Source organism: Solanum pennellii, chromosome 3 (genome assembly GCF_001406875.1).
Source record: "Solanum pennellii chromosome 3, SPENNV200".
In the NCBI taxonomy this organism is placed as follows: Eukaryota; Viridiplantae; Streptophyta; class Magnoliopsida; order Solanales; family Solanaceae; genus Solanum; species Solanum pennellii.
Genome location: NC_028639.1, coordinates 1,427,462 through 1,443,829, shown reverse-complemented (window position 1 = coordinate 1,443,829; position 16,368 = coordinate 1,427,462). Strand labels below are relative to the sequence as shown.

The 16,368-nt window shown below is 35.2% G+C and overlaps 3 protein-coding genes across 5 annotated transcripts in view; all 3 read left to right on the top strand.

The window, feature by feature from the left end:
• The first annotated feature begins 790 nt into the window (after positions 1-790).
• LOC107013091 lies at positions 791-1,579 on the top strand. The gene is made up of 2 exons (XM_015213079.1): positions 791-956; positions 1,029-1,579. Exons 1-2 carry the CDS (start codon positions 791-793, stop codon positions 1,577-1,579), a joined length of 717 nt encoding a protein of 238 aa, XP_015068565.1.
• Positions 1,580-6,018: 4,439 nt separating this feature from the next.
• Positions 6,019-10,917, top strand: LOC107012583 (probable fructokinase-7). 2 transcript variants are annotated; one of them, XM_027915709.1, is made up of 8 exons: positions 6,052-6,374; positions 6,651-6,781; positions 6,967-7,184; positions 8,359-8,571; positions 8,665-8,862; positions 8,941-9,081; positions 9,375-9,491; positions 10,207-10,917. In XM_027915709.1, the coding sequence occupies exons 3-8, from the start codon at positions 7,044-7,046 to the stop codon at positions 10,339-10,341; spliced, it is 945 nt and encodes a 314-aa protein (XP_027771510.1). In that variant the 5' UTR covers positions 6,052-6,374; positions 6,651-6,781; positions 6,967-7,043; the 3' UTR covers positions 10,342-10,917. The 2 variants fall into 2 exon arrangements, with proteins under 2 accessions (XP_015067945.1, XP_027771510.1); XM_015212459.1 differs by lacking the exon at positions 6,651-6,781 and having other exon boundaries at positions 6,019-6,374.
• A 128-nt stretch (positions 10,918-11,045) lies between these two features.
• Positions 11,046-16,368, top strand: part of LOC107012659 — an 8,720-nt gene continuing 3,397 nt past the window's right edge. The window contains exons 1-7 of one of the 2 annotated variants that reach the window (XR_003577454.1): positions 11,046-11,416; positions 11,517-11,548; positions 12,490-12,587; positions 12,673-12,755; positions 14,194-14,271; positions 14,353-14,451; positions 15,611-15,919. Coding sequence is in view for 1 of the 2 variants with exons in the window: in XM_015212562.2 (XP_015068048.1) it covers positions 11,300-11,416; positions 11,517-11,548; positions 12,490-12,587; positions 12,673-12,755; positions 14,194-14,271; positions 14,353-14,451; positions 15,611-15,895 (792 nt within the window). In the remaining variant the exon portion in view is untranslated. The remainder of the gene's footprint in view (positions 11,417-11,516; positions 11,549-12,489; positions 12,588-12,672; positions 12,756-14,193; positions 14,272-14,352; positions 14,452-15,610; positions 15,920-16,368) is intronic. The other variant, XM_015212562.2, reaches the window with a different exon arrangement.

Sequence of the window (16,368 nt, the reverse complement as noted above, 5' to 3'; positions counted from 1 at the left end):
TAATAATGATAATTATAATTATTTATTCAAACTTTACAAATTACAATAATTAAATCATTTTAACAATCAAAAATAGTAGCAATAGTGACAAACTGGTTATGCATGCGTAGTTAATAAGTATGTTTTTCTATCACCATTAGTAAATAAAATACATGATATCTTAATTTTCATGAACAATCAAATGATGTTAAATCAAGGGGATATTTGTGAATATACTATATTTAACACATTTTAGTTGTTTACAAAGCGTAGTCACCTTTATAAGAATTTTTACAATAAAAATATAGATGAAAATTTAATTATAAATAAAAATAAAATTATTTTTTTATATGTTTCGAAAAATATGATAATGAAGAGACAATTCTCTTGAAAATGAGGGCATATAAGTGATGGAAACTTGGTGAACTACTTGATTTCTTTGCCTGGTGATGTGATTGTTTTTGCCCCGTTTATTATTATTAAATATTATATTGTAAATTTCGTGTAATTAGTCACTTTCACAATTAGTTAGGTAGTTAGTTAAACCTATCAAAGTTAGTTAAATTTCATCTTTTACTGTGCAGTTAGATTAGATGTTTTTCCAATTGATTGTATATATATAATACACTGATCAATAGAAGAAGGTTAAGCTTCATATTTCACATATCAATTTCATCTCACATTTACATATGCTAAAAGCTCATACTCTTCACATGGTATCAGAGCAATTTCGAATCTGAGGTTCTCGTTTTCTACTTCTTTGCTTGTTCTCTGTTTGCTATGTAATTTCTGTTTTCTCTGTTTTGGATCCATGGAAGCTGCTGCTAATTCCGATCTATCTAGTGTTTCTACTGGTAGTTCCACTAATCTCACGATTGACTCTAATAGTCCTCTCTATACGCATCCATATGACAGTCCTGGAGCTATGCTTGTGCCGGTGCAGTTCACCAGAATCGGATATCGATCATGGAGACGCAGTGTGTTGCGATCACTGTCAGTTAAAAACAAATTAGGCTTTATTAATTGAGATTGTCCACGTCCTCAAGCAGATCATCCTTCTTATCGACAATGGGAACGATGCAACGACATTGTTACGTCTTGGATTTTGAATTCGCTGTCAAAGGAAATTGTTGATAGCGTTGAGTTTATTATGAGCTCTGATGATCTATGGAGAGAGCTGGAGCATTGCTATGAACAAACGACTGGTGCGAAACTGTACAAAATTCAAAGGGAAATTAATGATCTGTCTCAAAGATCTCTTGATATTACAGGGTATTATACCAAGTTGAAGAAACTCTGGAAAGAACTCAGTACCTTGAATGTCATAGCTCAATGTAACTGTGTTTGTAACCGTGGAGCCAAGGTTCTTGCTCATAAAGCTGAACAAGATAGGCATTTGATTCAATTTCTCATGGGCCTGAATGAGATCTATTATGTAATTCGTGGAAGTATACTTATGATGAATTCACTCCCTAATATGGCGCAAGACTTCTCGTTACTTGTTCAGGATAAACATCAGAGAGAGATCAATCCCCCGAATCACTTTAATGTGGAGTCGACTGCTTTACATGTTGGTTCTGGTAAGGCCTCTCAATCTTAAAGAACAAACTTTTCATCACGAACTGGTTCTCAAATTTCATACAAAGACAGATTCTGCACCTATTAGAGGATGATTGGGCACCTCATGGAAAAGTGTTATCAACTCTATGGGTATCCATCTGCTTCAAATCAAAATAATAATCAACCTCCAAAGCAGAACAACTACCCCTATAATAGTCCTGCTCAAAATGCTCCAAAACCTACTAACTTTCTATCCAAGCCCCCTCAAAATAACAGATATAACAAAGAACCTGGAAATAGGCCAGTAGCAACTGCTCACTGCACACATGATTTAGCTCCTGAGAAGGAACAATTAGTGGATCAACATGAGCAATTGTATAATGTAAGTCTCACTAATGATCAATATGGGCAATTTCAGAGTATGCTTCAACAGTTTCACATGGAGCATGAGACTGAAGGATCCACTACAAACTCAACTCTTGCTAATGGTTCAATTGACTTTGCAGGTATCACAATATGCACTTCCTGTATTGATTTTAGTAAACTGTCATGCAAATGTTTCATAAACAAATCTAACTCATGAATTTTGGATTTTGGAGCCTCACATCACATGACTTTTGATCGATCCATCTTACACAATGTTACCTTGTTGCCTTACCCAATGTTAATTGCTTTACCTAATGGGTATAAGGTTAAAGTGAATCAGATTGGTAATGTAATATTAGGACCTATGATCAGTCTACAAAAGGTCTTATTTGTGCTATCTCAGTTTTAACAAAACTCTCTGTCTCAAACAGTCCCTTCAATGAAGAGGTCTCTGGTGCTTGGTAATGCTGATGATGGTCTCTACTTCTTATGTCCAAGTTGCTTGAAGAAACCTTTTACTTCATAGTAGTGTTTTCCCCCATATTATTTGTAATGATTGTAAAGCTAACAATTCTTTTTCTCGTAAACAATGTACTACTTCTGTTAATAAAAATAAACCTTCTTTATCTATCAATCATTCATCCAATTCTACTTCATATGGTTTTAATTCTCATACATGTACTAGAAACAATATGGATATTGTATGGCATAACAGATTAGGACATGTTCCTTTTGTCAAGATGAAGGGTATTTCCAAAATTCATGAAACATTTTTCTCCAAACAACCCTTTATGTGTTCCATTTGTCCCATGGAAAGGCAGGAAAGATTAGCCTTCAAATCCAGAACCACATTTACTTCACATATTTTTGAACTACTCCATGTTGATTTGTGGGGACCATATCACTTAGTCACATACAATCACTTCAAATGTTTCATCATCATTGTAGATGATTTCCGTAGGTCCACATAGACTCTATTGCTCAGTTCTATGAGCAATGCATTACAGGTTTTAAAAACTTTCATTATTATGATGGAAAATCAATTTGAAACCACTGTGGAGGCAGTAAGAACAGATAATGGCCTGGAGTTTGTGAACTCAGAAACAACTAATTTTTTTCAAACAAAAGGAATTCTCCATTAAAAGACTTGCCCTTACACACCACGACAAAATGGAGTGGTGGAAAGAAACATAAACATTTACTTGAAACAGCTAGAGCATTACTTTTTCAATCCAAACTCCTTGTCCAGTATTGAGGGGAATGTCTTTTGTGTGCAACATACATCATCAACAAAATTCCCTCAATTGTGCTAAACAATGTATTTCCTTATGAAATCCTATACAAAAAAAACCTACTTACTCTCACATGAGGTGTTTTGGCTGCTTTTGCTATCACACAGTACCCATTCCTCATAGAGCTAAATTTGAACCAGGAACTACTCCCCATATCTTTGTTGGGTACCCTTGTGAGACAAAAGGATATAAGGTTCTAAATATGTCCACAAAAAGAGTACATGTTTTTAGAGATGTTATTTTTCATGAGAATATGTTCCCTTTCCATGATACTTCTACTTCTAACTCAACTCCTTGTTTTATTGATATCTTAGATGCTACTAATATGCATAGCACAACACATGTTCAGACTGTATCTGACAGTTCAAATGTTACATCTGATCATTCACCTGATCCCATAGTTTCAATCCCTTGTCCTTCTATACATGTTAATACACCCTTTGTTACCCAAGACCAGGCACCTAAAAGGTCCACTAGGTGTTCTAGACCTCCTATTACATGAGTGATTATGTTTGTTCCATCCCACAACTAAAGTCATATGTTTCCCCTACCAACACTATAACTATCAACACTACCACTTCCCTCAAAGCCCTTTTCTCCGATCACCACCAAATGGCTCACAGTGTTCAAATTCCTGACAGTCAAGATTTTGTAAGAAATGTTTGTCATGACAGGAAACCTACTTCATATGAGGAGGCTGTTGTTGGTCATGCATGGAAGATGACTATGACATAAGAGTTTGATGCCTTATACTCTAATCATACTTGGGATTTAGTTCCCCTTCCTAATGGAAAGAAAGTTGTACTCTAAAAATATTCATATTTTCGTAATTCAAAAAAATCAGTTTTTGAAATAACTAGATGCCATCCCGTTTATCCCATTCCGTTTCATTTCGGTTCGTTTCGGTTCCATCCCGGTATATAGTAGGACGGGAAGGAACCGAGTATTCGTCCCGATAATTTCGGTCCGATTCATCCTGGTATCGGTCAACGAACCAGTCAACTCGTTTCGTTCCGGTCCGATACCGGTTCGTTCTGATCCGGTGGTCTCGTTCCGGTCTGTTGCCTAGGCTTAGGTACTACTAGGGGGGTCAAATGGGCGAGTTGGGTCAAAATTGAAAATATTAAAATTGGGTGAATAGAAATCAATAATTTAACATATTGATATTTAATTTTTATAATCACAATATCAATTTCCGCTCAAGATTTTATTGTTAAAAAAAGTAACAAATGAATAGATAAATACTAAAGGATGTTAGATAATAATTCATACCTTTAATATAGGAATATATCTTAATTAAAAGTTTCAAAACGGGTTGTAATTGGAAATTGAATTGAGCCCGGTTGAGAATTCTCTTCAAATGTGTTAAGCTTGAATGAGTTGAGATTGAACCCAATCCAAATTATCTTGAACTCAACCCTTAAAATTCTGGACTGATTGGGCGGATTACCTATGTTTGGGTTCATTTTGACATTTAGGTACTACTATAGCTTAAACAACAAATAAAACAACTTAGCAAAAAATAGGTTCTTGATCCGTTATATAACCCGTTACCTAAACTATTTTGACTTAAATAAATTTGAATTAATTTGGATCTTGACCTGATTATTGTCTTAACCTATAATAAACAACCCAAATTTAATCTAAGCCCCAATTGTCCCCTAGTTCCTAAACTATACACAAATAACACAGACCTTTTCGTGTACTAGCAAAAAGAAATTTTTATGAACAAATATTTTGGTAGAAAACATTTCTGGGTCATTATTGGCTTGCATTAGGACAAATAATTAATATCCGGGGTGAAATATCCGAAAAACTAATACGCATGACTTTTGAATCGTAGCATAACATTTTAAATTGTTAAGTTGATTTATTACGTTTAATTAATAGTATTATACATGTTTGGTTCCTAATGTAGAAGTCTACGAAACTAATGCATAGTTTAATTTAATTTGGCGCATTCAACCCTTCAGTGTTATGCTAAGTGCCAACATAAACTTATATATTGTTCTTTTAATAATAATAAATAAATAAATAAATAGAATATGAAATAAAAGCAGCTGTGACGCTCGTCTCCACCGCCCTGTTTATTTTCTTGTATATCTTTTCTTTGCTTGTAGACGTAGTTATCTATACTATGTTTAGTTTGACTATTTTTATTTTATTTTAATTATTATTTGTGAGTGATTAATAATTTTTAAGCCTAGCAATAGTCTAGAGATAAATTAATAATCCGCATTAAATTAGAGATATTTTTAATATATTTTTTTATATTTTTTCATTAATAATTAAAAAATAAAAAAATTATTGCCAGTTATCAATTACGAAACAACATATGCAAGGTGGATATTGTCGTTTGAGTTTGAGTATACATTTTTATAAGTAAAAAAGAAACTAAATTGGAATCGGAAATCGAAGAATTTCGGATCATGTTTGCTATATGAGCTTTTAGTCTTTTACCTAATTGATAAGTATTTAATTTTTCAATCTTTTAATATTCTCTCTATTTTTCCTACTTCATATATATATAAAAGAAAAACTTGGTAAATAGTTTGTAGATAATAAATTTGTAATGATTCATTGCTAAAAAATTAATAATAAATTTTGTTAGTTGATGAAATTTATGTGCGTTTAACTATTAATATGCTGCAAAAAAAATATGTTACGGTGAATCAGATTATTTTTTTAATTAAATGTCTCAAATTAAAATGTTACGTAATTGATGAGTCAATTCTTTTTATAATACATGTCTTAAATTCGAATAAATCGGACTTAAATGAATAATATATGATTGATTATATATTAAAAATAAATAAATCAACACCACTCATGTCCTAATTCCTAACCAATCTCTGTTTATAGAAGTAAAATGCGATTTGCAGAAGCAGAAATTTTGAGAATATTGATCCTCATTTTGCATAAGAAAATTCAGGTACATTTCATGCCGTGTCGGTGTCAGCAAGGTACACCAAAAGTAGTAAACAGGGTGGCAAAAAAGAGGAGGATTTAGCAATTTGTTGATTTTTCTTTCTTTCTTGTCAACTTCAAAACCCCATCGGCTCTCTTTCAAGATTCCCCTTTCTTTCGCTATTAACGCCTCTCTCTGAGTTCTTGTTGATATTTCCAAAGACCCCATTTTTAACACTGCTCACAATATGGCTGATGAATCCATTTCAGGTTATGCATCTTCTATCTCTACAACATATAAAATTTACAACTGATGAATGCATGATTTGACTTTTCTTTGGTTCTTTCAAAAAATTTTGGGTTTTTAGGAGCTTATTTGTCACTATCTTGAATCTTGTTTAGATATTCCATCTTTGTTGTTCAATCATGATGGTAGGTACATCATACTTCATGTAGTTGACAATGAATATTGGCAAAATGGGTCATATTTTTCTTTAAGTATTCTGTTTTTAACTTTTTTATGGTGTATCTTTGCAATGACTTCAGATATTCACAAGATTGGACACTTTCTGCTAAAAAGAAAGAAAAATGCATTGATCTAATTCTGAACTACTTGTATAGTTTATGAAAACAAGGATTTATACAGTTTGGTTAATGCACGCCCAAAGTGAAAGCTGGTACCTGCCTTCCTTTTCTTGAATGAAATTTGTGATTATATTTGTTAGCTGGTGGGGCTGTATTTTATTTAAAAATAAAACTTTTGATGCTTTCAATTTAGAAGCTTTCCTGATTTGATTTGTTTCAAGAGAACTTGATCATTTGACTGTGTGCTCTATTGACAGAAGAATTTGGATGTTTGCAGGCAATTTAAAAGACCTTTCTTTGAATAGAAATGGTGCGGTGTCAAAGAAGTCTCATTTAGTTGTTTGCTTTGGAGAGATGCTCATTGACTTCATCCCAACTGTTGCTGGAGTTTCACTTGCGGAAGCTCCTGCCTTCGAAAAAGCTCCCGGTGGTGCACCTGCTAATGTTGCTGTGTGCATCTCAAAGTTAGGGGGTTCATCTGCTTTTATTGGAAAGGTATAATTTTTTTCATACTGTTCTACACATCAAATGCAGTAATTGGATCTTGTTTGGACGAAGATGCTCCTTTTCTTTTTTTGTTGGGGAGGGTGATAATGCTTGCTCTAGCTTTCTATGATATTGGAATACAAATTTCTCATAATAGAGGCATACCTACTTTGAATTGTTGAAGTTGTCCGTGTGCTTTCTTGTTTAGTATATACAGAGCAAGAATTCTTTAATTTATAGGTGAGTAAATATGTACAAGAACCACGCAATGCATGAGTGATATTGGAATACAAATTTCTCATAATAGAGGCGTACCTACTTTGAATTGTTGAAGTTGTCTGTGTGCTTTTTTGTTTAGTATACACAGATCAAGAATTCTTTGATTTATTGGTGAGTAATATGTACAAGAACCATGCAATGCAATTGTACTGTGTAATGTATAGCATGAGAGCATTGTTTCCTCTTCATGTACTTGTGTCATAAGGATACTTAAATATAGTTCGAATCAGTAGTTGTCTTTCAATTGTTGAATTTCAGGGATCGTGCCTAAAAAATTAGATTTTGCTCACTCTGAAATAGAAAACTGAAAACAGATTTCCTTATCAGTATTTTATGCAAATCGCTATGCTAACTTCTTTTTTCTTTCGTGTAATGTCAAGAACAAAATATTCATAAAAGAAAAAAATTCAAATCGCTATTTTCTATTTTTGAGAATGTTAAGAATTCTTACCATTCTTTCTTAGAAAATGATTAAATCCTACTGCTGCCTTCTGTGAGTGGATAAATGTATAAATGATCTTTCATACTATTGGTTAGGCTAGCATACAGTCTGCTTAGTCATATAGATACAGGAAGCTGATTCGGTAGTATGTTGGTATCATCATGCTTTACGTACATTTTGCTATCCAACTAGCTCTCACGAGAAGAAGTTGGGATAGTGCTTGCATTACTATCTATATGTGTTGAGACTCTGTCTATGTTATTCATTAATCAATAACTGGATCATCTTAGTCATGTTATATACTACTTTTTTGGCTTATTCATCTTGTGGACTGAACCTTTTTTTCCTTGCTTCTGTACTGATTGCATAATTCTTATTTGAAACCTTTATGCTAAGCCTTAATTGGCAATGACTTTAAATGTGGCCTATGGATAGCTTTAAGATCTGTTCATCTTTAATTAGGTTGGTGACGATGAGTTCGGTCGTATGTTGGCTGACATTTTGAAGCAAAACAATGTTGACAATTCCGGCATGCGGTTTGATCATGATGCAAGGACTGCACTGGCCTTCATTACACTCACAGCTGAAGGTGAGCGGGAGTTCGTGTTTTTCCGTAATCCTAGTGCTGATATGCTTCTTCGGGAGTCAGAACTCGATGTAGATCTTATTAAAAAGGTGTAGCTTCCTCCTTATTACTTCAATGCATATATGTGTTTTTCATTTAGCTTCAATGCAAAATCTTACTAAAGGCATATTATTCATGTCCAGGCCACCATCTTCCATTATGGTTCAATTAGTTTGATCGACGAACCTTGTAGGTCAACACACCTTGCTGCAATGGACATTGCCAAAAGATCAGGTAGCATACTGTCGTATGATCCAAACCTGAGATTGCCTTTATGGCCTTCAGAAGATGCTGCTCGAAGTGGAATAATGAGTGTATGGAACCTAGCAGATATTATTAAGGTATTACTTTTTCACAACTCGTAAGTGCTTCACCTGCTAAGTTCACTTTGACAATAAAATCTGTATTTCTGCATGCAGATAAGTGAGGATGAAATTTCATTCTTGACTGGAGCCGACGATCCAAATGATGACGAGGTGGTGTTGAAGAGGCTTTTCCATCCTAATCTGAAGCTTTTGCTTGTAACTGAAGGTTCAGCTGGTTGCAGATATTACACCAAGGTATTCTTATCCTATTTTGTCCACATACTTCCTTTAATTTCGTATGAAAATGAACTTATAATGCTTAAAGCTAATAATTTTACTACATACGGCTAACATCTTTATTACTCTGAAGATGAAAATGTCTCAGCCTCCCGGGCATTGAATTTTGACCAAATCAAATTTTATGTTATGTATACAGTACACTTTTGTACTTAAATATTACTATGTTTGAAGTTAAATGCATAATCTACTGAGATTTTGTTGACTTAGTAACTTTAATTTGCCACTGGATTCTGACTCAATTGATGCAGGAATTCAAGGGAAGAGTAAATTCGATTAAGGTAAAAGCTGTTGATACAACTGGTGCTGGTGATGCATTTACTGGTGGAGTTCTCAAGTGTCTAGCTTCTGATGCTAGTCTTTATCAGGTGCATGAATTTTGATATGAGCAAAAAAAGCCTTAGTAGTTTTCACATTGTTCATGCAGAATCAAATTATTTTTCTCTTGTCATACTTTCTTCCCATGTTAACCGTGGTCCACCATTTGGCAGTGTTAAGATAGGTAAAATATAAATTGTTCTGTTCTTTCTAAAACCCATTTTGAAATCTTCAACCAATTGTGCATTCTTTTTTCTTTTATTCCCCTAATTCTAAAGTCTAATTACAAGTTCTGAAATAGGAAGAACCCCAGAATTTTGATAGTTCCAAGTAGCTGCTTGCTTGCTTCATACCGACTGTTGCAATTTGAACTGTGCCCTCTGGCTGAGGGGGCAAAGTCACTGCTTTCACAGCTGTATAGTAATTTGATTGATGGGTGATTTGTCCGCTCATAGTTGATGGTACATCCAGCAAGTAAAGATCCTTTTTGCTTTTACAGGTTTTAATTGGTCTTTCTGAAGATTGGTTTGCTTTCACCCTTGTAAATGGGAACATTGTGAAAGATACTAACATTTCCTTATACCGGTCACTTTTTCTGGTTATTGTTTCCATATTTAGATCTCATCATGTCAGCATTTACATGAGTACGTCCTAGGACGTGGAATACCGGGAGATAGATTGATTGCTTCACTTACATTTTAGTCCATTTCATTGATTGAACATCTAGTTCCTAACTCTAGAAATCCTTTTTTATATTCTTGGCAGGATGAAAAGCGGTTAAGGGAGGCTATCTTTTTTGCTAATGTTTGTGCTGCCCTGACAGTGACAGGAAGAGGTGGAATCCCTTCCCTTCCTACACAAGATGCAGTTCGACAAACTCTTGCCGAGGTCACTGCATGAGAAGGCAGAACAAAGTTTTGTTATCTTCGCACTGTATCTGCATTATTCTAGATTTATTTTCACAACGGTCGATTTATTTTGTTTTCGTCTCTGGCATCTGCTGGTTGGTTCCTCTCTTTGGAAAGAAGTTGCAGCCAAAGAGACAATTTAGGAGATGCAGGAAAAAATAGGGTAGCGCGTCTTCTGTCAGTCATGCAAGGAAATGCTGGAAAGCCTTTTTCGCTAAGTCAAAATACAAGCTGTTATGTCTCCGGTACATATCTGATCCTTGTTACGGGTCCATCAGAAGCCAAGATAGTGAAGGTTAACATTGGTTATTGAGATTTACTGCGTGTAGAGTTCAAGAACAAAAGTGTACATGCATTTAACGACTATCCAGCTTTTGTTTGTTTAATATGTTTCCTTTTCAAGAACCTTTCTGTTTTTGTTTCCTTTAAAGCGTCTGTATTATAAGCTGGCTTCATGCTGTCTTGATTAGAATCAGCAGAACAAAAAATATTACTTATGCAGTTATGTGGTTTGATGTACTACTCAGAAATCAGAATAATATAAGTCTCATACTGTTGATCTCTTCCATCATTTGTGACTAATTCTTTTAACAAACTTTATCAGATTAGTACATTGTATTTGTGCAAAAATTGTTACCCACCAAATATCACCAAAGGCGGTGCGGGTCCGTTGGATTAAAATAAAATAAAAAGAGTCAGCCAAAAAGTCATAAAATTTGAGAAATCCCGTTTTATGACCAATTTACAAACTACAAACATTTGCTCAGTGCCAACGACGTGCAGACGATTGCCATATGAAGCAGCAATCCCCACTAACTACTCCCCAAATTCAGCGAAACGCTTACTCCAAAACACTTGTTTTTCGGAATTAGGATTCCTTCTACGTGAATACCTCTCGACAACTTCAACTGCCCATATCTCCTCTTTTAAGCAATCAGAGTGTTGTTTCAATGGCTACCGACGCCAGTTCAGATCGGAATGCTACAGACGCCGAACCTGTACTGCTACCGGAGATTGGGTCCGATGGTATTGCTAGGGAATCACCGGTCATTGCTTACACCGAGAAGGTCCGTTCTCTAATTTATACACTTTAACAATCCGTGCTTGCTTTCGATATGCTATAAGTTACTGTATACACTTGTTGATTGTTGCAATGTTGTTTTCCAGATAATTGAGGCAGAGCAGCTTCAATTAAGAAAGTGAGTTGACTGCTTACTTCTACTCTTATGGATCTCATGTTCAACTTCAATATTATTGCATTGCGTGTTCCTTGTGCCATTTCAGTAGTTAATGCCTTTCAATGTTACTCAGTTATCTTCGTCAGAATGAGTTAGTGCTGTTTCTTACTCTTCGTTCCTCACCATGCGTGGATATTAGTCAATGTCAAAAGTTTATCAAGGATTGTTAGTTAACAAATCTGAAGTAACCAATATCACACTGTTGGATTTGAGGAACACAAATGCTTGTGGAAGAAATTCAGTGGAACATTCTGTGATCTAACACGTAGCTGGATAGTAAGAGATTCTGAACTTGAACTGTACTCTAATGGATTTGACAGTTTTAACATCTATTAAATGTAGATTCTGAAGGTGAATATGGTGGTAAACATGAAAAGGAAAACACACAGACAAATTATATTGGCTAGTATGTAAAGCTCATCTATGGCTAATAAACTTGTGCACAAACATGATCCAAAAACCTTCTTTCTCAAAGAGAATTTTGATGAAAAGAAAAGAATTATTAAAATTTAATTGCATATAATTTCAAAAAATGGAATCCATGAAAGTGCTTTTCCTTCATTCTCCCAAATGAGAACATCATGGGATGGAGAGATCTTGAAAATTATTGTTTCCGTGCGCAGGAAATCTCTTGCATCCCAGGAAATCCTTGTTTTACAGATTCTGACTGTTCTGCATATTTTTAGTCCATGATCTTAGTTCCATATATCCAGTGTATAGATTGTCAGAGGTAACTGATTTAGACCAGAATGTAATAGGGACCTGAGATACTGTGGAAATCATGGTAGCGTATATTCGCTTGTAATCATGTTATCACCAGCATTAAAGTTCTTCTCACATCAGAGTACGCACCCTAGGTTTTCTATGCATAATGATTTTTCTCCTCTGGTATATCCTGCCAGATATATAGATGAAAATTACTCCAAGATTCGTGATGTTGAGAAGGAACTGGCAAACCTGTCAATGGAGATGAAACTTACGGCTGGGCCTAAGAAAGCAGGTCTGTGCCTTGTCTATGCTACTTATTTATGCATTAGTATCTTATAATTGCACAGCTGATTTATGAGCTTTCCTGTAACCTTCAGCACTTGAACACATGAGAAAAAAAATAGAAATGTCAACAGAGAAAATCCGTATTGCTAAGCAGAAGGAAGAACAAGCACGGAAGGTTTATCTCCTCTCTATATTCTTTTTGGTTTTACAATCTTTTATCTATTTAAAAATAATACTGATTGAATCCTTACCTCTCTGTTTTCTGTTTTTCATATTTAACACTCAAAAGAACTTTTAAGATATATTAACAAAACACTAACCTGTTTATTTGATAATAAAAAAAGTGTTTCTTAAAAGCTTTAGCCAAACACAAATTACAAGTCTTCCGAAACTCCATTTTGAGAAGAAGTCATTTAAAGATTAGCTGATATTTGACACTTTTCCAAATGTGTAAAGTTGGGTTTGTATCAAAAGTACTTTTTGATTTTAAAAACGTTACTATGTGGAGATTTCATGTTCTTTCTCTAGAGAAGTCGGGGAAGAAGCCAAAAAAATGGTGCCTTGGCATGTTTAAATTACTTGCATTTTAGTCCTTTCCTTTTCAAGCTTGCATTTTAATCAAAAGTGACTTTTTGTTTCTAAAAGCTTTTTTTTTTTTTTGATAAAGGGTTTCTAAAAGCTTTTTTAGTGCTGGATTCTTCTATTCCTTTTCCTAAAAGGTCAGGGAACTAGCAAGATAACGCCATAACGATGACTGGGTATTTTACAGCTTTGTTTCAACTTCCAGTTTGAGGGTGAACACATACTTAGCACTCGCAACATCTCTCCCTTTATCTCATCATTCCCTATCTCCTCAAGATAACACGCTTTGTAGAGCCTCCAGTGACTACCTAACCAACTAACAAATCCTGCCATCTGTCTCTTTAATTATCACCCATTGACTATGGATTTTCAAATTATTTTGGATAACATTCAGATAAAATGCCACTTTTTGTTGGTTTGGCATAATTTGTTTTGCCTATTCTTTCATAGAAAGCTATGGTCTGTCTACAAGGTCAGGAGGCAACCACTATATGTTGTTTCCTTTTTGTTCCTTCTCAAATCTTGGTTCCTTCCTTGAACTTCATGGGTGTTTGCATAGGAAAAAAACAGGTTGCAAACCGGTACTGTGAGCAATAGATGATAGTATCCTCTATAAATAACTAGTTATTCATTCCCAAGAAGATCAGATATAGGATAATGAGTGTCGAGTGAAGTCTGTTCTGAGGCTACTTTATATCCTGTACTTTCCTGTCTTAGTGATGACCTAGAGAAGGCGTTATCCTCCTCTCAGTTTCCTACATTTCAGCTTACAGTGAGTCTAACGAGTATTTGCTAGTTTTCATCTCTTGCAATGATTTTGCTTCCATAGTAGCAGCCTTTCTCCTGAATGTGATTTCACCAATCAAAAAGAAAAAAAGAAAAGAAGGGAAAAATATAACAACATATAAAAAGGGAAAAATACTAAAGGGAGAGATGGAAGAAGAGCATTAGATCTGTTACTTAAAGGAAATTGTAATGGACTTCTAAAATTGGTATGTGATTTGCTTCTTCTTATCTGATTTTATCTCTAGGCATGGGAAGCAGCATTAAAAGCTGTTAAGAATGAGGAGGATTTCAAGCAAAAGCTTTGCGAGGACTTGAATAATCTGGTATTTTGCTTTTGTATGTTTCTTGTTTTCATTTACAGTGTTAGATTGTGTGAATCGTTTCAAGCATCATTACTTTTATAGGTTCGTGAAAGTAGCAACACTCAGCTGGCTAGATTGGAGGAACTGAAAAGGAAGCTGGAAGCTTTAAATCCGAGCAGAGCATCCACATCTTCTGCCTTGGTAAGAAATACTTTTTGGGAATCTTTATGAGGAGTTCACGTGCTCTGTATGTCTCCTACTTATGTTCTAGATGGCTACTAGTTCTGTTAGCAGTATGATGTCACCTTTTACGCTGTTGTATTTATCTCCTTTTAGATGTGTGTAAATTGAGGAGCTGATGATGTTCTTGACCTTCTATGATCCTCTTAGTAACTCAAAGTCTTCGACTAATTTAAGAGCCCAGTAACAAGCAACAAGATTAGTATATGTGGCAGCCAACGTGCTGATTCAATATAAGAATGCCTACAAGAAAAAGGTGGCAGAGGGGAGTTCTTCAAGCATTTGGAACTTGCTTCTCTATTTAATCAATATGGTAATCTTAGATTGAACATGTAGAACAAGTGTAAATTTTGGACTGGAGCCAAATTCTTTTACTTGATTTTCTCGTTGCTTATAAAAACTGATGTATTTTTCAACTGAATGTAGAGAATTATGAGTTGGTTCTTCTTGGTTTTTGTCAAAGCTTCTGCTACTTCTTTGTTTCTTGATGAACCTTGTCATAGGTGGTTATCTGTGAAAGCAGTATTTATTTTTAAACCTGAAGAAAGCTACTTGGCAGCACTCAAGATTGAACCAAGTCCAACTTATTTGGGCTTGAAGGACAGAGTTCCCAAGCTGGGCAAGTTGGATGGACTATGAGATTGGATTAGCTTGTGCGTAGAAAAACAGTCCCCAGAATGCCCCAATTTGATCAATGCTTTAAGCCATTTTGTCAGAAAGCTCTAATATCCCTCTGCGTTTGTAAGATGTGAGCCAACGTTTTATTACTTAAAGCTTGTGAAGTGTGAATGACCTCCAGTTAAACACTCCCTTGCGAGAGGGATGACAATGTTGAGGGAGAATAAGCACAATGTAGGCCAGATAACATACTACGACGCTGTAGCCAAAACTAGTAGCTGAAACAATCCCCCAACTGTTTGATTGAAATCTTTATACTTCAAGAAAAAACTACCATAGTTCCTTGTGCTTCTTTTTGCTCCTTCCATGATCTTTGTTTTTGGAGCTACACGACTAAAAGTGGCCCTGAAAATCTGAGATGATATAATGCTTCTCGTGTTATCTGCTTAATAATGCTTCCTAACCAGAGCTGCATAAAACTGATGGCCCAAAATGTTCTTAGGATCTGAATTCCGTGGGACCTGCACCGAGCAGTATGAATCGAGATGTTCCCTCAGTTCAAGGTTCACAGGAATCATTAAATGGATCATCTGAAACTACATTGAAAGAAGGAAACACTGGAAACGCTGCAGCAGAAAATGGACAAAACCAACAACGTGAAGCAAGAGGGAAGAAGAAAATTAATGCCCAAGGAATAGGGAAGGGAATTGGCATAATACCTAAAAGTAGAGGTGCAGCACCACCTGGTTGGACAGGGGCTGGGTTTGATGTGGATGGTAGAAGTTGATCCAGTTCAGTTTCGATTTAAAAGGTACACTTGCTGATCTTAATTCGTATAATGTCTAGTACAAGCTTTATAAAGTATCTTTACTCCCTTCTATTACGTGCTGTTTGTAAAATGATGATACACATATTCAATTCTGAAACATTTCTTAACATCCTATAACTAATACCTTGAGTTATAACATTGCTGGGCCAACAGTACACTCAAAGACGACAGAAAGCCTAAAGGCAGTCGATATCCTCTGTACAGGGTAGGTGAATCATGTTATTATTCTACATTGTTTTTAAAAATATACGGACATTCTCGAAGGCAGGTGATGCCCAGAAAGAATTCAAGTCTGAAATCCCAGTATTTGTCGGGAAAGACCTCACTCGCACGTAATATAGTAATATTTAAGGCTCTTCTTGCAATAGGCCGGCGAATAACCAATCTAATAAATCTTTCTGGTTGGATTTTATCAAAACCTCCCCTCCCCC

What these genes read in the sequence shown, in the direction of transcription:
- LOC107013091 (XM_015213079.1), top strand. Translation starts at nt 791, where the DNA reads ATGGAAGCTGCTGCTAATTCCGATCTATCTAGTGTTTCTACTGGTAGT. An exon ending in ATATCGATCATGGAGACGCA is followed by an intron (nt 957 to 1,028) that starts GTGTGTTGCGAT and finishes GTCCTCAAGCAG; the next exon opens with ATCATCCTTCTTATCGACAA.
- LOC107012583 (XM_015212459.1), top strand. Translation starts at nt 6,353, where the DNA reads ATGGCTGATGAATCCATTTCAG. An exon ending in CATCTGCTTTTATTGGAAAG is followed by an intron (nt 7,185 to 8,358) that starts GTATAATTTTTT and finishes ATCTTTAATTAG; the next exon opens with GTTGGTGACGATGAGTTCGG. An exon ending in ACCTAGCAGATATTATTAAG is followed by an intron (nt 8,863 to 8,940) that starts GTATTACTTTTT and finishes TTCTGCATGCAG; the next exon opens with ATAAGTGAGGATGAAATTTC.